Source organism: Nicotiana tabacum, chromosome 15, assembly GCF_000715075.1.
Source record: "Nicotiana tabacum cultivar K326 chromosome 15, ASM71507v2, whole genome shotgun sequence".
Lineage (NCBI taxonomy): Eukaryota > Viridiplantae > Streptophyta > Magnoliopsida > Solanales > Solanaceae > Nicotiana > Nicotiana tabacum.
The window spans coordinates 114,944,333-114,970,493 of NC_134094.1; the positions used below are offsets into that span (position 1 = coordinate 114,944,333).

A 26,161-nucleotide genomic window follows, 5' to 3' on the forward strand; every position below is an offset into this window, starting at 1 on the left:
CAGAAGCGGCCTGCGCAGGAGAGCAAACAGGCGCGCAGATGCGGGCAAAAGCGCAAATGCGGGACTTTTTCCGCACATGCGGTTGGCGCAGAAGCGGCCAAGTTTCCGCATATGCAAAAATTCCTGGACAGTACAAAAACAGAGAGGGTTCGAGCTTTTGCCATTTTTGGGCATTTCAAGCTCGGGTTGGGCGATTTTGAGCAAGGTTTTCACGGGAAAACTTGAGGTAAGTCTCTTGTGATCATTTCTACTCCATAATATTGAATTATCATCAAATAATTCGACCAGATTACATATTTTTGAGGTGTAAATCGGGGGTTGGAACTTAGGGATTTAAAAATAAGATTTGAAGCTTTAAGGGTCGAGTTGGGATCGGATTTTGATAAAATTGGTATGGTTAGACTCGTGGTTGAACGAGCTTTCGGATTTTGTAACTTTTGTCGAGTTCCGAGACCTATTTTTGAGTTAATTTTGGATTTTATTTAAAAATATAGTATTTTCTTATGGAATTGATTCTATATTTTTTGTTGACTGTATCGAATTAATTATGACTAGATACGAGTCAATCGGAATCGGAAAATCAAGGAAAAAGCATACTACTTGGTTAAATTGGAGCAAGTCGAGGTAAGTGACTTGTCTAACCTTGTGTGGGGGAAAGTTTCCTTAGAATTGATATTAATGTGATTATTAAAACGTATTGAAAGTCGTGTACACGAGGTGACGAGTGTGTACACGGGCTAAATGTGAAAGATTATATTTTTAAATTGTGTATATCATTGTTGCGCATTTATTAAATTATTTTATCTTGTTATATTTTTCATCATTGATCTGAGATATATACCTTAAATTTGTTTGACCTTTTCCTGCTAATTGTTATACCTGTTTAGTTGAAATTTGGTTTCTTTTATTCTGTGCATTACTTGAAGGGTGATTTTATTTAAATTAAAAATTATTAATATGAAGTATTTGACATTTTAAACTTGATATTGAAGCAACGTATTAAAGATTTTAAAATATTATTTTCTTGAATTATTTATTCTTGAATATTTTGTAAGATTTTTGTACTCATTGTGATGGAGCCGTGAGCTCTTTATTGTGGAAAAAATATTATTGATGATTTATTTTGGCATGAGCCGTGAGCTCTTTATTGTGAAAAATTATTATTGTTAAATTATTTTGGCATGAGCCGTGAGCTCTTTATTGTGGAAAAATATTATTGTTGAATTATTTTGGCAAGTTACATTATTTGAGCACTTGAGGTGCAAATTGTGATATATTGTGATATTGATACGCATGTAGTGGTATAAGGTCTGGGTATTGAAAAGCATGCGGTGAGATAAGGGTGGCTTGATACGCGTGGCTAGTAGGGGAACTACTAGAAGTCATGCGGTGTGATAAGGATGGCTAAAACGCGGGATACTATTTCGAAAAAAATATTTTCTTTCAAATAAATTGTTAAAGCTCCCGCGGTGAGATAAGAAAATGAGATATTGTGAATTTGTTTATTATTTGGGACTACGAGGCGGTACCTCGAGAGTGCCCTTGTTGATATTGATTTATAGCCGCAGTTGCCTTGATTATTTGTTGTGATTTTCTTAAAGTTGAAAGGAAATTCGGTTTTGTTACCATGAGATATTATTTGAAATTCTGTTTTATTTCCACGAAATATTATTTTTCATTATTTTGCTTAATTAAATGGTGACACACTACTTGATTCATTTCCAATATTATTTTATTTTACTATATTGTTAAACATTTTACCATGCTATTATTATATTCCAGTAGGGCCTCACCTGACCTCGTCACTACTCTACCGAGGTTAGGCTTGGCACTTACTGGATACCGTTGTGGTGTACTCATACTACGCTTTCGCACATCTTTTTGTGCAGATCCAGGTACATCTTACTAGCCTAGGCGTCAGTGAGTTACCTGCGCACGGAGACTTCGAGGTATATCTGTCAGCGTCCGCACACTCCGGAGTCCCCTTCTATCATTTTTATGTTGCTTCCTTATTTTTCTTTAGACCTTGATATATAGAGACTTTGAGAATAAAATTCTTAGAAGCTTGTGACTTATTTCTATCGGGTTTTGGGAGTTGAAATTGTTTGAATTGTAGTTTATTTATTTCATATATTTATGATTATTCCGCATTGATAAGCATACCTAGTCTTAGAAACTAAGTGCCATCACGATATCCTACGGAGGAAATTTGGGGTCGTGACAATTATAACTCCCAAAATCCGGTAGAAATAAATCACAAGCTTCTAAAAGAAAGTAGTAAGTGTCTCTATACATCAAAGTCTAAAGATAATAAGGGAAACAACATAATAAGGATAGAGGGGGACTCTGAGGTCTGCGGACGCTGACAGATATACCTTGAAGTCTCCACGTACAGTCCAGCTCACTAGTATCTAGCATGGTAGGAAGAGACTGGATCTGCACAAAAAGATGTGTAGAGTATAGTATGAGTACACCACAACGGTACCCAATAAATGCCAAGACTAACCTCGGTAGAGTAGTGACGAGGTCAGGTCAGGGCACTACTGGTTTAAAAGATAAGCAAGGCAGAAGATATAATAATATTTTGACATGACTAAGAATTTAAACAACAAGAAATTTCAGAAAAATAACAGCCCAGCAATTAGAGGTAAATAATAGGGGCACTCCCGATGTACCGCGTCGTAGTCCCAAATGTAAATATGCAAGACAGGATGGATCTCCCGAGTAAATACCTCGTAGTCCCAAAGTAAATATACAGTACATGGAGATCCCCCGGGGAACCGCCTCGTAGTCCCAAAGTAAATATCCAGTACAGGGGATCTCCCGAGGAACCGCCTCGTAGTCCCAAAGTAAATATGCAGTACAAGGGATCTCCCGAGGAACCGCCTTGTAGTCCTAAAGTAAATATGTAGTACAGGGGGATCTCCCGAGGAACCGCCTTGTAGTCCCAAAGTAAATATGCAGTACAAGGGATCTCCCGAGGAACCAAAATCTCGCACGATAAGGAATCAAAGAAGTGAAGCTTTTCCTAACAGTTCCATAGCCTCTCGAAGATAAGTACAAACGTCTCTGTATCGATCCGCGATACTCTACTAAACCTACTTGTGACTCATAACACTTATGAACCTAGTGCTCTGATACCATTTTTCGCTAATTGATGCTAAAATGACCTACGGATTTCCGATTCAACATCCGAACACGCTCCTAAGACCAAAATCACCCTACGGAACTAGTAGAACCGTTGAAACTCCATTCCGGAGTTGTCTTGATACAGTTCAAACTACGACTAATTCCTATGACTCAAGCTTCTATTTTAGGGACTATGTGTCCCATTTCACTCCGAAACCAAAGACAAATCCTCCCGGCAAGTTACATAACCACAAAATGAAATAGAGGGAGCAATAATTAGGGGTTCGTGGCTAACTCTCAAAACGACCGACCGGGTCGTTACAATAAAGATAATATATAACAGCTGAAAATGATAATACTATATTAAACTGCACAATAATATTTCTCCATTTAATTGAGCTTATTCATTTGTGAAATTGATTGTTCTCCTAGTTTAGAACCAGATCGAAAATCTAACTTCTATTTTAATTCGATTTCAAATTGTCAAACTATAAATGCCAAAGCTATTATAATGTTTTTCCATCTCTTATGTGTCCCATTCTATGTCCTAGGCAAGTAATAACGTTTTAAGATTTGTATCCCAAAAGTTAAGAATAAGTTGTACGAGAATTTGCATCAATAAATACTATGAAATGGGGAAAGATGCGCTCAATTCCTTGCTTGTTGTTTCAACTTAGGAGTAGGGGCTCTAGAGCTTTTTTTTCGCAAGTTGCTATGCTAGTTGTAGTGTGGTAGAACTTTATTAATATAATAGAAAGTTAAGTTAGTGTTACGGTGCAGTAGAAAAACAAAAGAGAAGAGCAAAGGTCGAGGAATGAAAGTACAAAGAAAGTTACTCCAAAGTTGAAGGGGCTCGTCCATGCACTATATGCTTTTAGTCAATATTAGAATTATTATCTACTCATAAGCAATAAAAATTATGTTTCTCATTTTAGAAAAATAAGGTAACCAACTACGGAAAAACATTTCTTTTCCTTTATTCCCATGTTCAAAAACTACCAAGGGTAGTGGTAGGGATCCGGATCCCTTCACCCTTATTCATGAGAATAAAAAAATCTTGTTGGAAGCACTTTCTCCGTTAATGAACTTTATGCATCGCGAATCCAAGTTATTCGGGGTCCCAATAAGGTATGGACACCGGGATAGAAATAAATAAAAAAACGAAAACAACATTGTTATGTTTTTCATCTTTGAAATGAAACTAATTGTAAGTTAATATAAATACGTCTTTTTGACCTAATAATTAATATTTTTGTCAAAAACTAAGTGCTAATTATTAAACATGTAATGAAGTCAGGGTACAACATTAAGGTCCGGTTCATTTGCATCTTTACCCTTCCCCTAGAAACATACATATATGATGAAACAAACAAAGGGCAGAAAATTATTTGTTCTATAAAAGAAAATCTAAACAAGATCCTTTAATGCAAATTGCAGCTTAATATGAGTCAATTACTCAAATGGTCACTCAACTATCCCAAATTATCTGTTAAAGTCACTTTTCTTTCTTTTGTAACAACAAAGTCACTTAATTATGCCTACAACCAGATTTTTCAAATTTTGGATTGTCAAATATCTATTTTACCCTCTAAATTATAAATATTTATCTTCTTTTTATTTTTTTTTTTAACTTTTTAATATTATAATTTTCTCTTTTAAAATTATATTATATACTTACCTATATAATAAATAAATTTTATTTATAAATTAAAAAATAAAAAGTATTTAAGCATATATAATGCTGGAATAACAAAATAATGAGCATAGTAAAAAATTAATTAGAATAATTTGTTCGTAATAATTTTAGTATGAAAGAATTGAGAATGAAAGAAAATAAAGTTTGTAAAATATATATTCCATGCATGTAATATAAAAATAATTATTTAAATAAAGGTATTTTTATAATATACATTATATATTGTTGAAAATTATGCTATTATATTATTATTCCGTCATTATATGAGCTGAAAACTATTTTTTTTTATAAATAAAATATATTTTTCTATTGATAAGTCCACAATGTAGATTAAAAAGAGAAAAAACTTATAATATTTAAAAAAATTAAAAAATTGATAATTTAGAGGGTAAAATAGGTATTTGACGATCAAAAATTTAGAAAATCTAGTTGAGTAACCTTCTGAGTGTTATATGCATAGTTAAGTGACTTTGTTGTTACAAATAAAATAAAAATGACTTTAACAGATAATTTGGGATAGTTGAATAACCATTTGAGTAATGAACTTAATTACTATTGTACCTGTTGGGATTTTAAGCTTGTGTAGCTTAAAGAGGGTGAATGAGAAATGGAGGAAAAATAAAATATTTGAGTTTTCCTTGGGAAAGGGACATTGTCCTATATCGGAGGAAGAAGAGACTTTTGATGGGTATATATATAATTGCTCTTCTTCTAGCTCTTAAAGAGTTAAGAAAAAGGCAAGCCTCGCGCCGTCGTCGTCGTCGCTCGCTCGACTTCGGATTTGGTCAAAGATTGATTGATTAATCTTTTTGGACAAAATTCCTTTCAATTATTTAAATAATTAAATAATTAACGAAAAATTCAATCCGGAATAACCCATGACCCGCGACCCGATTCGGTCAGGCCCGTTTTCTTTCTCGAATTATTTTAAATATATTTTTCCCGTAATATTTTAAACACCCCTTTTCCAACAGCCATGGATGTTTCTGAAATGTTGCAAACCTTTTCAGAAACATTGCCAGCAACTCTATAAATAGAGTTTGAATCCCAGAATCTTTCCTTACGAAATTTTCTGAGCTTCTTCTTCTTCTTCTTCTTCTTCTTCTTCTTCTTCTGCACAGTATTTTCCAGTGTGTTTTATCACCATTGAGTGGTTCGCAGTTCATCAGAGTTTTTGGTACCAATACACTGGTGAGTTAAATCGTTCTATCATGGGAGGATATATTCCAGCACCTCGGGTACTTTAGGGGAATAATTTCCTTAAGGACACACTGTGTATTCAGTGGGCTCGATTTATTCCTATACTGTTTTTTATTTTTCAGAATCTATTTTGTTAAACAAGTATTACTAACTTTCTGTTTTATTTTTTCAAAAAGTTTAATTGTTTATTACAACAATACAGAATTTATAAGAGTACATTCGTTACGCCAAAGGACATTACGAGTGACCTCCAAAAGGACAACAACAAGCTGGGGCCACCTTTGACTTCAACCAAAATTAAAAGATCTTACTAAAGTGTAATTTAAAATTCTTTAGCCCTTTCACGTACAATGATCTTCCTCTTTATCTCCTTAAAACACAATTTCGTAAATGTTTATTACACATACCCATTTAATATATTTATCTTTTAACTAACTTAATTTTATAAATAGATATTATACTGTCCGTGCTTAAAATTTAAGCTCATTACTCATTCAGGATATAATGCTACAGTTTTATGCTACCAAAGGTACACAAACGTAACTACAAAGGCATTAATCTAGTTCCACTAATCAACCTATATTCTTGAAATTAGCTTCTCTTAATCGCCAGCTTTCCATCTGAAAGTAACCTAAAGAGATTGTAAGTACATTTTCGTAAACACTAGTAAATCTTTTGCACAGTACTTCACGTAGCTAGGAATAATAAAGAATATACGTACATTACTAAACAACAAAAATAGGAAAAACCTCATAATAATATTCCATATATAGCACAATACTACCTGTTACAAGCCACAACACAAAAAAGAAAATCCTCGTAAAATCCTTTTAATTTTATCAAAGATCTTAATCCGGAGGAATAAAGACCATGCTTAACCTACGTACTGTTAGTCCCGCCAATATTATTGTATTTGTAAATAATAATTCTGTAAAATATAAGTTATCGTAATAAAACAGTAATGAATTCGAGCCCACTGAATTCACAGTGTTTCCTTAAGGAATTTAATCCCCTCCTATTATCCAAGGTAATGGATTATTTCCTCCCAGAATAGAACGAATCACACACTGGTGTAGTGGTACTTCAAACCCAAGTGCTCCAGCGAACACAAAGTTCGGTAGCAAATCACACTTACAGTTGCTTTGTTTGAAGTTAAAACAATGTAGAACGAAGGAGTAAAAACTCAGAAAATCGTATGGAAATGCTGAGAGGAAGGAGTGCAATGTATAGCCAAATCTGTTGAGCGATTTCAGTTTTGTGTAACAATCGTCCACCCTCCATGGTGGAGCATACACTAGCTTGTTTGTGGAGCAAGCACATTCATGGTGGGAAGAGCATTAGGCGGCTGCTATTGCAGCTGGTGGTCCAAAAAATTAATCAATCAATCGATCATTTGACCAAATCCAAATCCAAATCCAAATCCGAATCCGAATCCGAATCCGAATCCGAATCCGAATCCGAATCCGAATCCGAATCCGAATCCGAATCCGAACCGAGCGAGCGACGACGACGACGGCGCGAGGCTTGCTTTCTTCTTAACTCTTTAAGAGCTACAAGAAGAGCAAATATATATATACCCACCAAAAATCTTTTCCTCTTCCAATATGGGACAATGTCTCATTGTCAAGAGGGGAAAACTTAAAATTTTACTCAAAAATTTTATTTTCCCTCCATTTCCCATTCACCCTCATTTTAAGACTATTTCATCTTAAAAACAAAAAACCTCAACAATCCCCCACATGAATGGGGAATGGCTATATCACGGAAGTATGCATGAAAAAACTGTGTGATTTACAAGCAAGGATTAATCGCATCTGGATAAGTAGGTTTCCCTTTGAACTTTCCGTAGTAAACTTATGTCGGATATACTCGGCCAATCGGTAGATTTGATATCTTTGAACCGTCAATCTTTGGTGTATACCTAAACAACCATAAGTCACACAATCAACCTTTAACCGTCTTTGGTTCTCATTGTTGTGTTCGTTTCAGCCATGAACATCGCCTGGTTTCATAAGTGCGTAGAGAACTGGCTTTACAAAGTTCTCCTTGAAGCGGCTAACACTTCACACTTACATAGGTGATTTCTAAACGTATCATCCTGTAGATACACTATTTGATATACCCCGTATCAAATTTAAAAATCATTAAAAAGCCTTAATGCTTTATCCTTGGTACTGAACATTGTCTCATCATGAAAACGGACTAAAATTTTATTTGACAATGTTGAACCGTCATTAATGACTTTGTTTGATCTCCTTGAACCTAGATCTTGGGATCTCTAGTCTTCTAGGTAGAGTTACCGCCACAATGACTTGTTCTCGGCCATAGCCCCATTCCCCTTGATGATTTCTCAACTACCTCTCTAGTTAGGCCTTTTGTAAGTGGATCCGACACATTATCACTTGACTTTACATAGTCAATCGTGATAATTCCTCTAGAGAGTAATTGCCTAACGGTTTTATGTCTTCGTCGTATATGACGAGATTTACCGTTATACATAACGCTCCCAGCCCTTCCAATTGCCGCTTGACTATCACAATGTATGCATATTGGTGCCAACGGTTTGGGCCAAAATGAAATGTCTTCCAAGAAATTCCGGAGCCATTCAGCTTCTTCACCGGCTTTATCTAAGGCTATGAATTCAGCCTCCATTGTAGAGCGGGCAATACATGTTTGTTTGGACGACTTCCAAGATACCGTTCCTCCACCAATAGTGAATACATATCCACTCGTGGACTTAGAATAAGTTGAACCGGTGATCCAATTTGTATCACAGTATCCCTCAATCGCCGCAGGGAATTTACTGTAGTGCAAGTCAAAGTTCTGGGTATGTTCTAAATATCCCAAAACTCGTTTCATTGCCATCCAATGAGATTGGCCTGGATTGCTCGTATATCGACTCAGTTTACTTATAGCACAAGCTATATCTGATCGTGTATAATTCATGATATACATTAAGCTTCCCAACACACGAGCATAATCCAATTGTGATATGCTTTGGCTTTTATTCTTTGCTAATGCAAGATTCACGTCAATTGGAGTCTTTGCAACTTTAAAGCCCAAGTACTTGAATTTTTCAAGTACTGTCTTAATATAATGAGATTGTGACAATGCCAGACCTTGAGGAGTCTTATGGATCTTAATTCCCAGAATTAAATCAGCAACTCCCAAGTCTTTCATATCAAACTTGCTATTGAGCATATGCTTAGTAGCATTTATGTTGGCAATGTCATTACTCATTATCAGCATATCATCCACATATAGGCAAACAATGACTATGTGATTTGGAACATTTTTAATGTACACACATTTATCACATTCATTTATCTTAAAACCATTTGACAACATTGTTTGGTCAAATTTCGCATGCCATTGTTTGAGTGTTTGTTTTAGTCCGTAAAGAGACTTAACAAGTCTACATACCTTCTTTTCTTTACCTGGAACCACAAACCCTTCAGGTTGTTCCATGTAAATTTCTTCCTCCAACTCTCCATTTAAGAAGGCCGTCTTAACATCCATTTGATGAATTTCAAGACCATACACTGCAGCTAATGCTACTAACATCCGTATGGATGTAATTCTTGTAACTGGAGAGTATGTATCAAAGTTGTCTAAACCTTCTCGTTGTCTATACCCTTTGACTACGAGTGTTGCCTTGAATTTGTCAATAGTGCCATCATCTTTGATTTTTCTCTTAAAAATCCATTTAGAACCCAAAGGTTTATTTCCAGGAGGAAGATCAACCAATTCCCATATATGGTTGTTCAATATGGATTCTATTTCACTATTGACTGCCTTTTTCCAAAACAATGATTCGGAAGAAGTCATAGCTTCTTTAAATGTTTGAAGCTCATTCTCCAATAAGAAAGTCACAAAATCTGGTCCAAATGAAGTAGAAGTTCTTTGACGTTTACTACGTCTTGGATCCTCTTGATTACATGTACTTTCTTTTGTTTCTTCCCGAGGACGTTTAGATCCTTCACCAAATGATTCACATTCCTTTTTATACGGATATATATTTTCGAAGAACTCAACATTATCTGATTCTATAACCGTATTATTATGAATGTCGGGATTTTTTAATTTATGAACCAGAAATCGATATGCTTTACTATTTGTCGCATATCCTATAAAAACACAATCAACGGTTTTCGGTCCTATCTTTACCCTTTTGGATTTAGGAACTTGTACTTTTGCCAAACACCCCCACACTTTAAAATAATTCAAGTTGGGCTTCCTTCCTTTCCATTTTTCATATGGAATGGATTGTGTTTTGCTATGGGGCACTCGATTTAATATTCGATTAGCCGTAAGAATGGCTTCCCCCACAAGTTCTGTGGCAAACCAGAACTTATCAACAACGCGTTCATCATCTCCTTTAATGTGCGATTCTTTCTTTCCGCAATCCCATTAGATTGGGGCGTGTAAGGGGCTGTTGTTTGATGAATAATTCCATATTCTAAACATATTTCTTCAAAAGGAGATTCATATTCACCACCCCTATCACTTCTTATCATTTTTACTTTCTTGTTAAGTTGCGTTTCAACTTCATTTTTGTATTACCTGAATGCGTCTATTGCTTCATCTTTATTATTCAGTAAGTAAACATAATAATATCGAGTACCATCGTCAATAAAAGTTATGAAATACTTCTTTCCATCGCGAGATGGTATTGACTTCATGTCACAAATATCTGTGTGAATTAAGTCTAAAGGATTTGAATTCCTTTCAACTGACTTATAAGGATGTTTAACATACTTAGATTCCACACATGTTTGATATTTTGATTTTTCGCATTCAAACTTAGGCAGTACTTCCAAGTTAATCATTTTCCGCAAGGTTTTATAATTGACATGACCCAAACGTACATGCCATAAATCATTTGACTCAAGTAAGTATGAAGAAGCTGAAATATTATTATTGTTTTCCACAACCATTACATTTAGATTGAAAAGGCCCTCGGTGAGGTAACCTTTTCCTACAAATATTTCATTCTTATTTATGACAACCTTGTTGGACACAAAAACACACTTAAAACCGTGCTTAACAAGAAGTCCAGTAGAGACTAAATTCTTTCTCATTTCGGGAACATGAAGGACATTGTTCAAAGTCATGACCTTGCCAGAAGTCATTTTCAGAAATACCTTCCCATATCCTTCAACTTTTGCTGTTGAAGCATTTCCCATATAAACTGTCTCTCCGGGTCCAGCAGGAGTATAAGTAGCAAAAGCTTCTCTAACTGCACAAACATGGCGAGTGGCTCCTGAATCAAACCACCACAGTTTAGAATTTCCCACCAAGTTACATTCAGAAAGCATGTCACACAAGTTATCAACATCATCATGCCTTACTACCATGTTTGCTTGACCCCTTTTCTTGTCTTTCTTTGGAGCACGATACTCCGTAGATTTGTGTTTGATTTTTCCACAGTTGTAGCAGTTTTCACTGAACCGCTTCTTGCTTGGGTTGTATTTCGGACAAGAAGCCTTCTTCCTCTTTTTGTTATCTTCAACAATATTTGCTCCCATTATTGTTGAATTTTCACGGCCTTTCCTTTCAGCAGCTTTATTGTCCTCTTCGATTCTCGACCGAACAATGAGATCTTCAAGGGACATTTCCTTTCGTTTATGTTTCAAATAATTTTTGAAGTCCTTCCACAACGGAGGCAACTTCTCAATCATTGCTGCTACTTGGAATGCTTCATTGATGACAAGACCTTCAGCAAGTAGATCATGAATAATCACTTGCAATTCCTGAACTTGGGTAATAACAGACTTGCTATCTACCATTTTGTAGTCCAAAAATTTTGCGGCAACGAATTTCTTCATCCCGGCATCTTCAGTTTTATATTTCTTTTCAAGCGCATTCTACAATTCTTTTGACGTCTCCACGCTACTGTATACATTATACAGATTATCATCCAGTCCGCTAAGAATATAATTCTTGCATAAAAAATCAGAATGCTTCCACGCTTCAATCACGATAAAGCGTTCATTTTCTGGAGTTTTATCTGGCAGATCAGGAACATCTTCCTTGATGAACTTCTGTAGACATAACGTAGTTAAGTAGAAGAACATCTTCTGCTGCTAGCGCTTGAAATCAATCCCAGAAAATATTTCGGGTTTTTCTGCCGGTGCCAACGCCGGTGTTCGGCTTGTCGATGCGTTGGCAATCACCATCGGAACAGCTTGGTTTTCGCTTTCAGTAGTCATTTTTTCTGTAAAAGAATGACACAAACAAATGTTTAATAAACGTTTTCAAATTGGAGTAAAAATCACGTAGATTTTAATCTCCAACAAAATGCCACGAAGGCTTTACTCTCCAAAACGAGAGTACACAAAACCACAAAGGTTTTAGTTTGCAGAATAATAGGAATAACACAAATACAGAAATAAATATTAAATTCCTACGTACTGTTAGTCCCGCCAATATTGCTGTATTTGTAAATAATAATTCTGTAAAATATAAGTTATCGTAATGAAGCCCACTGAATTCACAGTGTTTCCTTAAGGAATTTAATCCCCTCCTAGTACCCAAGGTAATGGATTATTTCCTCCCAGGATAGAACGAATCACACACTGGTGTAGCGATACTTCAAACCCCAGTGTTCCAGCGAACACAAAGTTCGGTAGCAAATCACACTTACAGTTGCTTTGTTTGAAGTTAAAACAATGCAGAACGAAGGAGTAGAAACTCAGAAAATCATATGAAAATGCTGAGAGGAAGGAGTGCAATGTATAGCCAAATTTGTTGAGCGATTTCAGTTTTGTGTCTTGTGTATTGTGTGTGTCTTTCTTCAACAGCTGCTGCACACATATATAGCAGCCAGTGTTGAAGAAGAACAATCGTCCACCCTCAATGGTGGAGCATGCACTAGCTTGTTTGTGGAGCAAGCACTTGTTTGTGGAGCAATCACATTCATGGTGGGAAGAGCATTAGGCGGCTGCTATTGCAGCTGGTGGTCAATACACGGATTGGAAAATATCTGTTACAAATGCGGATAATCTTACATTAATATTTACTATTAACAAATAAATTTGGTCCAAAAAATTAATCAATCCGTAGCCGTAGCCGAAAGCGAGCGAGCGACGACGACGACGCGAGACTTGCTTTCTTCTTAACTCTTTAAGAGCTACAAGAAGAGCAAATATATATATACCCACCAAAAATCTTTTCATCTTTCAATATGGGACAATGTCTCATTGTCAAGAGGGGAAAACTTAAAATTTTACTCAAAAATTTCATTTTCCCTCCATTTCTCATTCACCCTCATTTTAAGACTATTTCATCTTAAAAACAAAAAATCTCAACACGTACCAACATAAAATATAATAAACAGAAGTTTAAAAAATGTAAAAAAAAAAATTCAAATACCAACAAAAGCCTTGAGAACATCAGGAACTCCTCGATTTTCTCTAATTGTAATATGCTGAGCATAAGCAAGAAAATCATAGGGCTTGAATAGTTTTGGGTGTTGTTCATTCACAAGTTCTTTTGGTGCTTCTATAGGATAACCGATTTTTGGCACTGAAAATAATTGAAGGGAATGCCTTTCTCTGTTGCCGGCCATATTTACTCTATAACTCTGTTGACACAATATCAAACATGGCCTTTCGAGTTGCTTTTGGAAAACTTGAATTTTTGTGGAGTCCCACTGTTCAGTGCCTGCTTTCAACTCTGGTTTGCACATATCTATGGTGGGAACCTCCAGTTTCTTAAGGTTTTTGACCAAATTCCTTTAGTTCAAATAGGGTTATTTATTTCTAGTTTCAAGCATGTATCTTTGCGCTTCTCCTTTGTCGTTTTGATATGACAATATCTCAGTATTTTTATGTAATTTTTCAAATATAAATTAATTGATATTCGATTTATCCTGAGTGCTGATTAATTTGAATACTTGATGAACAACAAGCGACAAGAAATTGAGTGAGTTAACTATTTCAAAACAATCATTTAATTTGATTTGATTCTTTCTTTGACTGCGGTACAGTAAATATTTGAAATTAAAAAAAGTCGGAACCCATAAGCGCCCCTTAAAGTTGGTTCCGTTTTTCATTTTGATACATTTACTCGGGCCTTTTCTATTTTGATACTTCAACTCATTTCCTCATTTTCATACTCCCTCCACTTCCAACCAAGAGGTTGTGAGTTCGAGTTACCCCAAGAGCAAAGTGAGGAGTTCTTGGAGGGAGGGAGCCAAGAGTCTATCGGAAACAACCTCTCTACCCCAGGGTAGGGATAAAGTCTGCATACAAACTACCCTCCCCAGACCCCACTAGTGAGATTATACTGGGTTGTTGTTGTTGTAACTCATTTACTCATTTGCCACTTAAACACAAAATGCTGACTAGTCAAAAATACAAAGAGTGTAATTCACATGCGGCTTATGTGGCAAACAACAAATGAAACGATGACATGTGGCATTTGTTCCTAAATAATTTAAAAATAAATTTTTAGAAAAAAATAATATATTTTCAATCACTCCCACTTCCGTCATCTTCTTCGCTCACCAATCCTTTGGTTCTATCATATTCCCACAACCACCAGAGCTTTCACCACTGAAATATGCACTGGCTTCAATAGGAAATCTTCTATCACTGCCTTCAAGTTATCATTTCACTTAGATAATTTCTCCCGTTTCTCGAATTTATTTTTGCGTTCTAATTTTTTATTTAGTTGATTCACTGCAATATTGGAAAAATTGATCTTTTGCATATTTGCATCAAGAAACCAAAGATGATACTCCTACGTGACTAATGAATTTAACTAGCTTTAATTGGAAAGAGAAATCAATTTGACATTATGGGATTTTGTGACATAATTTTGTGCTCTAATATTCATGGATATCATAAATAGAGGTTGCACAGACTTGCTCGGTTTTTATGTAACGATGGAGAACAAATTTAAAAGGACTTTGTATACAGTTTCGCTGATTAGTTGTCATACTAGTGGACATGAAAGAGGAAGTGAGGGATAAGGGAAATCGAGGACCGCGTTCGAAGGTGGATAGGGGAAGGGCAGAGGTGATGATTGAGCGAGGAAGGAAGCAAAAAGAGAAATAAATTAAATAAAAAAAAATGTTTAGCTTTCCACGCACTCAAAAGAGGTGCAAATCACACAGTGTAACAAGTCAAAGTTTTGTGTTTAAGCCTCACATGAGTTGGAATGAGTTGAATAGTCAAAATAGAAAATGCCTAAGTAAAAGTGTCAAAATAAAAAGGGGAGCCAATTTTAAGGGGCAGCTTATGTGTTTGGCCTTTAAAAAAATACTGAAAAACGGCATTGAATAACTAATCAACATCATCATGTAAAAATAGCACGGACTAGCCAGTTTTCGGATTGGTAATTGAAAAATAGTCAGCGTTTGCAAAGTCACTGAAAACTAGCTACTATTTTGCTGCAACACGGAAAGTTCCAGTATAATATACCGGAGGTTGGTGCACCTGTGTATGAACTTCCAGCATATTATGCTGGAACTCCAGCACACAGAAAGTTCCAGCATAATATACTGGAGATTGGAGCACCTGTGTATGAACTTCCATCATATTATGCTGGAACTCCACTATATTATGATTGAGTTCCAGTATCATAATATATTGGAACTCCAGTATATTATGCTGGAAGTTCACATGTAAAAAATTCGAACTCTAGTATATTATGCTGGAATATTTTTCGGATTTTGAACAGTGTTTTTGTTCAGATTTATCTTTATGTGAAAAGTGACTAAATTTCGATTACTTTTAAAACTGTGACTATTTTTCAATTTGTAAATTTGGCTATTTTTAAAATTTACCCATCATCATACCATCACACATCCATCACTAGCGGATCAACAATTTAAAAGATATTTTTATGAGTATGGGGGTGATAAAAATGTAAATTAAAATGACATTTAGTAGTATAAATTTATTGTGACGGTATGTTCGTAACAAATTTTCAATGGAAAGAAGGTGCTCTTCGGAAATTTTCAACGGATTTTTCAGCTGAATTTGGTGTAAGATAGAGCTGATGAGTTTCGGATTATTACACTCATAAGTGAATATCATCGATAGTTTCTTGAGAACCTTCTCCGCTGAAATGTTATTGCAGTTTTCCAACAAAAATATTTTGAATAAAAGTTTATATAGAATTCCGATGGCATGTTTGTCGAAAAGTTCATCGGAATATCATTTTCTGAATCTTTTTTTTGTTATTTGTGAGTGTATATAAAGTCATAACACATAAATAGAGAAGAGCCTGACACCATTGGTATCTGGCAGCCTTGTGAGTTAGCAACTAAAGCCATGGACAAATTAAGGATCATCTTTGTGCAGGGCAACACCCTCTCACAATATGAATGTGAATTCTAAAATCTTAGACTAAAACATGAACAAAGTACAGAGAGCCACCACTCATATCATTTTATAGTCTCGACCAAACAAACTCAGGGTTCAGGAAACTTACATTTATTGCAGCACATTAGAATAGGGAAAAAATGCTTAAAACTTAATGCTAGAATATTAAGTACCTTACTTAAGGGAGTCTGTCGCTCTGACACAGTGAAAGTAGCACCATAAAAACTGAGCAATGTCTTTTACAGAAAAGAATGGGTACACAAGCAAAAAGCCTTGATAATTTATCAGTCCATATCCAGTTTCAGGATCCTGAAACAAGCGTGATAAATACAGACACGTACAACCCATCAGGTAGCAACCTGACCAAATAGACACTTGCGAATCTGCAAGATTTAGGAGACAAATTAAGCAAAGAATTCTTGGAAACCATGGAAGCAATGATAAAATCTGCAAAATTGATGGAAGAGGCAGCACTTATCTGACGGACACAAACAAAAGGATAGAGCTTTAAGTAACCTTTCACCCACCCAGCCAAAGAGGGGAAGAACCAGCAGAAAGTTCGTTCTTGCTCTCCCCCACCCTTACTACACTCGACTCATCTTACTGGTGAGTGGTATGTCATGTCATTTAGTCATTTCTTTTTATCGCCCATCCTCACTTTCATCTACCACTAAACTCATCTTTATGTATGGATGCTACTTCTGAATTATATTAACCAATTGGGTATGAAAACTGTTCGAGAGTCTAGACTCGACAAATACTAGTAAGCAACAGACATGCCCACTACTCAAAATTCCTAAATGTATGTAACAAAAACAATAGCAAAGGAGCTTATTAGAGATGCTTATGCCACAAGGTTAGAAGTGCAAACTGCCATTGAATTGGCAAGCACAAACTATTTTACGGAGATCAGCGTCATCAGCAACTATAAATATCAAAATGCCTATCCCAAAAACAGAAAAAAGAAAAAAAGAACATGTAAGATGTTTTTTTATAGGTAATGAACATGTAAGACGCTTAGTAACTCATCCACATGACATCTGAAAAATAACATGGGATGCATGACATTTGGAATGGACAGATATAACTCGGCAAATAGACCACAAATGTATAAACGCTGGTGGAAGGAAAACTAGAAAAACTGGCAAGACAAGAACACAGAATTATGAGAAGTACGGAGATAAGGACAAGAGCAAGAACCTCGGGCAGTTTTTTACGGAACACAACTTCCAATCTGGCATCAAGTGTGTTCTCACAAACAATTTTCCCATCTCGAGAAGCCAATACTACTCCTCCAGAGCTGTCGGGATAAAGATAGATAAATTACTAAGAGGTGTACTTAGCATTTTAGATAGATAATTGAAGCAACTTACCAAGAAGGACCGTGTGCATTATGATGAGATGGGGCTGGTGGAAGGTGGATGTTGTCAACTATGATCTCAGGTGAGTGGACCATTGCCTTCTCTGCATACTCCTCCTTTGCAGCATCCAATACATCTTCTACCAGGTGTACATCATCTTTTCGACAACGCAACAGCACAGAAGGCTCTTTAAGTCTGAGTAAACTCTGCAATCAAAGAGTAGCTCCCATCTTATTCCCAAAGAAAGAAGCAATATCAGTTCGAAAAGCCACCTAGACCTATTGACAAGTCAAGCCCCATTATGTTCATAGACAGCATAAACTGCAAATAATGTAGCTTTTAATCATTGTATCTCCTTTTGGAGATAGCACAAGAAACTAGGAACTTACAAAGGAAAAGAAAGATCATATTACAATGAACATTTTTTTGATAGATATCACATTGATGAACATATGTGGAAAACTCAAGATTCTGTAAAGTAAAACTTTGGTTTTTGAAGAATCTAGCTTGAAGAAGACAGAAGAAACACAAGTTCTTTGTAACGCTAACCAAATGATTCCTTGATATCTGAAACAGCAACCGTGCCTCCTGTAATCATAGCAACTTAACCACTAGTCTGGACTAAATATGAGATATATTTTCACAATTTTATTTTATCATCGTAGTGTCAAATGCAAAATATAGGATCGAAACTAAATAAGAATTCATAATCTGGTATGCAATGGTGCAGATAATATGAATACAGCACCATATCAACTGAAGATATTGATGATCATCAGATGAATAGCTTGTCTTTTCGTAAAATAAGCTGGCTAATTTTCTGAGTTTTGATAGTCTGTTTCAGAAAATCTAGAAGCAAAGAACAAAATCTCATGGTAATGCTTATTAGTCAAAAGTACCTGAACAATAAGATCATGAAGAAGCTTCTTATAGATATGGTGGTTGTGGTGATGGCTAACATGTAAGAGCTCCTTCGCTGCTGCTTCCTTCATGGAGCTAACCAAGTCATCCTGAGCTTGGAGAACTTTGATCCGAGAGGCATTGAGTTGCATGGAATACTCACTGCAAGAAATGCATAACAAAAGAAAGTCAAAGATTATGTTGGACAAATAAAGTTGAAATTAGATAATTTATTAAAAAGAAAAAGTTCAATGTTCAGCTTTTGGAGCCAAATCCAAACATCACAATTAAATCAAATCTCATTTAATCATGTGTCTTATTTGAAAAAGAAAAACGAAAGGCCACAAACACAGCATTATGTTAAAATAAGGTTTGTAATCACCCCACATTTTCCACCATGAATTGCAGTTAAACGGAAAGGTTTACTGATTAAAGCAGAAACAGAATCAGTGTTAAATGTCGAAGCCTAAACATACAGTAAGTGCTAATTAGTAAGTGTTGTAAGCAATTCTTTTATCTAACCGATACCCAATACTATGGACCACGGAGAATGTAAATCCATGATGATCCAGACTTAATTTTCAGTCTAAAAATGGAAGTTTCAAGTGAGAATAAAGATCATACAATTACGAATAAATACAAACATTGGCATGCCAAATCAAGATATATTCTTCTGAAAATCTTCTATTAACCTCATTTTATTATCATTTGGTAAGCAATATGGGGATCCCAAACACTATTAAGTTATGTACACTGAGAGTATAATGATTTCTTTGCACTACGAATGACTTTTAACCCGTGATAGTAGGTTAGTTACTATTTTTATCAGATTATTAGTTAATGCTTATGAAGAGATTTACCTTTAATTACCCAATAAATGACATGATTGTATAAAAACATTTTACACCATGAGTAAACTCATTAATAAAAAAAAACTCGAACAACGATTGCAAATTCAGGCAGAGTTTTGAACTTAACTTCCACAAATAACAACATTTATAAACAAAAGTATCGAAAAATCTCAAAATTAATCAGAATCGAATTAAGAGGAAGTTAAAGAATCACATTTTTTTGCGAACGTCAACTTGTTTCTCCTTGCGTTCGAATTCTTGTCTGATCTTCTTCTTCTCCGCTTCGACTAGCTGCAACTTCTCAATGTTGAATTCCTAACAACAAAATCACATCCAATGTACATTACATGAGATTAATTAAACTCGATTTACTTAGAAAATAAAGCGTAATTTGTATCATTAAGGAACTTACTTCTTCAGCGGAGACGGAAATCTCATTAGCTTTTTCCTCCGCTTCTTGGCGGATGAATCTGACCATCTGCTGGATCTGCTTGGATACATCTGTGTCGTTCATTTTCGGATCTGGATGAATCGAACGGTGAGATGAAGTGATTTGAGTGAATGGCTCTTTTTTTTTTTTTTTTTTCCCTCAGAGAAGATATTGGAGCCTTCTAGTAGAGCAAAGTCAGAAGCTGTAGATATATAATTGCATTTGTTGTCTTAATGCCACCCCTCTTCAGTTAGATCACTATCTTCTCCCTCGTGTTTTGTCGAAATTACTTTAGGGACCCGAGATGTTTATTTAACTTTCAAATTAGAGTATCATATTTACTCTTGATTTTTTTTAGCACAACTTCAATGTATAGTATTAGCGAGAGTAGTTGTTTTAGTTGTGAGCACCCTCTATTTCTAATCAAGAGCTTATGAGTTCGAGTCACCCCAAGAGCAAGGTAGAGAATTTTTGGAAGGAGGAGCCGGTGGTCTATCGGAAACAACCTCTCTACCTTAGGGTAGGGATAAGGTCTGCGTACAAACTACTCTTCTCACACTCCACTAATAAAATTATACTGAATTGTTGTTGTTATTATTATTGTTCAATGTATACTATGTGGATTCCACGTGTTAATATAGTTTGTGAAAAGAATTTCAATTTATACATTTACTTTTGGCTAAAGTTTAAAATTACTTTCTATTATACTTCCGGCTAAAGCTATGTTAGGATCAAGAAAAATATGATTCAACTTACTAATGCCAAAGGTATGAATGACCCAAAGTATCAGGGATGGTAAAATAAAAAATATATATATCAACAGTATGAACGACTACATATGTATAACGGATAATAGAATAAAAGAATATTGTACAGCAGATGGATTTGACAAGAGTGAGTTGCTCTAGTGGTGAGCACCCTCCACTTCCAACCCTCCACTTCCATCCAATAGGTTGTGAGTTCGAGTCACCCCAAAAGCAAGGTAGGAAGTTCTTGGAGGGAGGGAGAGCCAAGGGTCTATCGGAAACAGTCTTAGGTTGTGAGTTCGAGTCACCCCAAAAGCAAGGTAGGAAGTTCTTGGAGGGAGGGAGAGCCAAGGGTCTATCGGAAACAGTCTCGTCTGCGCAGGGGCAGCTCAAGCGCACGTGGGGCCTAAGGCGAAAGTTTAATACGGGGCCTAAGTATTTATAGGAACGTTGTAATATATATTTTTATTTAAAATCTATTCTTCTAGAATCTAGCTATTGGTGCGAAGATGGTTTTGAATAACCGGATGCATATTTTCTTGTTGATATATATATATAATTTATTTTTTTAAAAACTATAAACCTATAAAATATATATTATTCCTAAAAAATGGGGGGCCCAAAATTGGGGGCCTAAAGCACTTGCCTTATCCCATACACTATTAGAGTCGGCCCTGCGTCTGCGTACAAGCTACCTTCCCCAGATCCACTAGTGAGATTATACTGGAATGTTGTTGTTGTATAGTAGAAGGGTAAATTTTACCCTTCTCTTTTCAAAATTAAACTACCTTAAGTCTTCAGCTGTGTCGTTGCTGAATCTTCCGAGGAAAGAGGAAACTTATGAAACTTTCAGAATTCATGCAACTATAACGGGTGATATAAAAAAAATATTTATATGATTAATATATTATTACATGATATAACACATAATTTAGCTTATTTTTAAAATTTGTAATTCTGTTATTTAAACAATTATATGTAGCTATTTTGTAGGCGATCTGATGATAACAAAATTTTCTTTACCGTCATTATATGTAAAAGTTTAAAGTATCATCTCAATCATTTTGTAATACTTAGTTGACTCACTCCGAACAAACTTTGGACACATGTAACCTAATCCTAATTCATCGGAGGGGTATTCAGTAGTTTCTTAACGTGTTTTAAAACTAGTACTCTAATTATAAGCTTATGAATTCACTCTCTCGTAGCAGTTTATCTCACAATGCATTTTGAGGAAATATACACGGAGGAGGTCAATGATGTTTGGTTTGGACGGTGTACATAGACACATCATTCCAGCCTTAATTGGAAAAACTAATTTAGAGCCCGTTTGGATTAGCTGATTGTAAATAGCTGATAAGTTTGTAGTGTTGAAAAGATTTTTTAAATGCTGAAACTGATTTTTAAAATAAGCATTTACGTGTTTGGATAGAAGTGCTGAAACTGATAATAAGCAGTTGATGTGTTTGATTAAAAAATGCTGATAAGCTATTCTTTTGTTAAAATGACTAAAATACCCTTGAATCTTTTTCAAAAGATTATAAATTAAAAATTTCTTTGCAAAGAAAAGAATTAATAACGAATATGGAATGAAGAGAAAGTTAAGAAATTTATTTTGGGAAAAGTATTTTGTGAATTAGAAAATATTATTAAGGATAAACTAGTAAAAGTGTTGGTCAAACTAAAAGTGCTTATAAGTTGAAAAGCCATAAGTTGGGGGTGACCGGCTTATGACTTATGGCTGATTTTAGCTTTTAAGCACTTGGCTTATAAGCACTTTGAGTGTTTACCAAACGCGTAGATAAGCCAAAAGGTGCTTATAAACCAGTTTGACCAGCTTATAAACTTAGCCAAACACCTCTTAATCGCTTCATCTGAGAACTTATTTCGAAGGTTTAGAACAACATATGAATGAGTTTGATGCATTTCTACAAGTTGCTTATAACGTCATTTTCCCATACTGTAATTTAAGTATTAATTTGAAGGACTAAATTAGGTATGCATTAACTTAGTAAAATAAAATTTGATGAAATCTATTTGTCTGCTTTGTCGTCCAATTACTATTAAAATAAAGCCAGAATAGTTAATGACCCCTGAACTTGACGTTTTTTGGCAAGTGTACATCTTAACTATTTAAGGTTCTAAATACCCCTTTAATTTGGTTTTTTGAAAGTTATTAACCTCTTAACTTGTTGGACCTTAGCATTGTGCATCCACGCGCGGTCCATATGAAATTTTCATCTGACGTGGTTGTACACAGTGGCAAAATAAATTATTTTTTATTTAATTAAAAATTTAAAGCTCTAATAAAATATTAGGGGTTTTACGCCATTTCAGTGGAAATACAACTTAAATCCGACGAAGAATCCAGTGGAAGAATCAAATGGGTCCTTTCAATTGAACTCAAATCAGTTTTAAATACAACTACAACTCTAGTGGAAGAATCAGCAAAAACTCGAATCTAACTCAAATAAGTTTTAAATATAATTCCAGCGGAATAATCCGGCGAAGACTACGGTGGAAGAATCTAACTCAAATCAGTTTTAAGTATAACTCCGGTGGAAGAAACCGGCAAACCCAACCCAAATGGGTCTCAATCACTGTCTAAATGTGTTCCACATGGGGGGATTAACACCATTACCGCGAGTAATATTCTCCAAAAGTACACCCAGGTTTTGAGGTATTTACAAGGCATATTAATCGTAATTTATGATGTAAGTTTAGGAAATTTTTTGTTATTTTGCTAAAGCAAGAAGAAGATATTATATCACAAAATGAATATGAGAATATGATGAGAATAAGGAAGATGAATGGAATTATGAATGATGACAGTGATATAGGGATTGGAATTAAAAAAAAAAAGTCATTTTATTATTTTTATAGTTGGAGATAGAATAACAGTTAACAAAAATGGTAATTTTAGACTGATGTGGCAATTAAATGGCACTTTCACGCGCCCAAACTCATTTGAAGTTACTTTCTTTGTCATGTAGCGCGTTAAGGAGTTAATAACTTTCAAAAAATCAAGTTGAAGGGGGTGTTTAGAACCTCGAATAGTTAAGGTGTACACTCGCCAAAAAATTTAAATTAAAGGGGGTGTCTTTAACTATTTGCCTAAAATAAAAGGTGGCCAAGAAATAGAATGGCAGGGGGACTCAAAATACCTTTTTGATTATTTCAAGTTGTGAAAAACAGACAACCAATTTAGGAAGGGTGGGAAAATGTGACGTCGCTTTTCCCCTTTTGGAACAATCAATCTAGGGAAGTAACCTCCGAGTACCACAAATATTGCATAGTCCTCTTAAGCTCGGATACAGAAAATAATAAATCAATCTTAACTAAGTCAATGTCACAACTATTATTATTATTATTATTATGAAAACTTACTATTTAAATGTAGGTGATGAGACAATTTTGTAAACTTATAAATTCTTTATTCACATATATTCATAATCAAGGAGAAAAAAAGATAATGAATGGAGAGCCATTTAAGCCTTTCATTTACAGTTACTTAGGATGAGACGATCAAGCAAATCAAGTTAAATAACTTTGTTTGGAGCCCTAATGTTGTTACTCTTTTTCTTTGGGCAAACTTATTTCACTTAAAATATATGATCCTTATTCTAAATTTCAATTTATTTTCGCGTAATTTTTTGAAAGAAAAAAATTCACCCATTCAAAAGTTTTTCTGGTTCAAAATAATGTTGTCCCATCTTGATATAATCTTAAATATAGTTTGATTTTGAACTTGAAGAAGATATTTCTATATTTTTTGTTCCTTTTCTAATAACCATTTTTTTAACAAGTATAACCATTATTATTCCCATCACCAATTAGTACTCTTTATTACTACTCCTAATAAATCTAGAATTAATATTTTTATAAGTTTAGTCGTGATAGAATAGATGATTTCTTCTTGTATGTGCATATAAATTTTAAGCTATTATATTTATTAATTATATAGATAATATTTTTATTGGAATTACATGTTATATGAATTGCATTTTACATTATCAAATTTACAAATCAACAAAGAAAATTTTCATTTCTAAATATGTCTGTATGTGTTTTATTTTGTTGAGAAAAAAATGAAACATCAAATGAAAACTAAAGAAACTAAAAACATCAAAAACCAAACAACCTAACTTATTGTTAGTTATATTAATGACTCGTATGTCTTGAAATTTCAGGAATTTTTTCGCCAAGTACATGATATCTTCTTATATTATTTTTGCTTCAACTTCAATAGTACTTCTTTTTAAAATAATTTACTTCAACTCAATTACTCATTCATAGATAGCCTAAAAAATACCTTTAGCATTCAAGAAAATTGCAAAGGCCTTTGCACCATTTGAATTTTGGACGTTAATTTGAGAATTTCAGTTTGTAACTACTAATGTGCTAAGAGAGAATAGTCTTATTACTATTAACAGTTACAGTTACTAATGTGCTAAGAGAGATTATCATTAGTACTAACAAATACAAGTAGCTTGTGGTTTAATTATTCAGAAGGTATATACCTCATTAAAATTAGTTCTAAAGCATAAATATTTTGTTGAATATGAAGTAGATCATGAACTAAAACATGTCACGAAGAAAGTAAAATAAGGTTCGAAGTTAGAAATTAAAAAGACCAGATACTATCATGCATGTGGTTACCTTGACATGCTGATCTTATTTAATTTCAAGAACCCTAATTACATAGGTTAAAAATAATGAGTAAAGGTGCAATTAAGACTTGGCCGTTACTTTTTTAAGTTTAAATGTAGTTATTTGAGCGTGACTTTTCTAGAGGCAAAAGGATTGTTCTTTTACGTTACCAAAATTCTCCTTTTCTTATTTCATTTATGACGGGAGCTATAATGAAAACGTTATTTCAGGCTTAATAATTGATAGATTGTTTTATAATGAGGGGAAAAAATAGATGCCTGTAGAACTAATATATTAATAAGCATAAGCCATAGATTGACTAAATAAGAATACAAAGAAAAGGAACAACAGAAGAGAAATAAGAACCAAAAAGAAAAAGGATGCACAACTTTGTTTAATGAACATTTGGTAATCTAACAACTTGTTTGGATGGTTGTTACCTATTGTATTGTATCGTATTGTCAGGGGTCGTTTGGTTGCCGGTTAGAGTTATGCAGGTATTAGTTATACATGTATTAGTTATGCATGAATTAGTTATGCAGAGATTATTTCTTTGAATGTTTGGTTTGTTGTATTAGAAATTGATATACATTATATAAATTTTAAAGTAAAATGCTTGTTTACAAATATACCCTTAGCCTTTTTTGCATTGTTTTTTTTCTCTTTGCATTTATTAGGCAACAATTTAGTTAGGAACTTTGGGTGTTACTTTCACTTCTTCGTCATACTACTGAACTATGTGAAGTTGCATATTTGATTTTCACTCCTTAGGTTTGGTATTCCCATTGTCTAGTGACTTTTCTAGTTCGCTTTTTCTAATTTGTTATTTAAAAATGAGGCAAGGCAAGATATATAGTTGACAAG

General features: G+C 34.6%; 1 protein-coding gene across 1 annotated transcript; it reads right to left on the bottom strand.

The window, feature by feature from the left end:
* Positions 1-16,391: 16,391 nt before the first annotated feature.
* On the bottom strand, positions 16,392-20,101 carry LOC107777047 (V-type proton ATPase subunit E). The gene is made up of 6 exons (XM_016597008.1): positions 19,884-20,101; positions 19,686-19,786; positions 18,620-18,782; positions 17,733-17,926; positions 17,560-17,659; positions 16,392-16,742 (listed from the first exon to the last, which is right to left on the bottom strand). Exons 1-6 carry the CDS (start codon positions 19,983-19,985, stop codon positions 16,707-16,709), a joined length of 696 nt encoding a protein of 231 aa, XP_016452494.1. The 5' UTR covers positions 19,986-20,101; the 3' UTR covers positions 16,392-16,706.
* Positions 20,102-26,161: the final 6,060 nt, after the last annotated feature.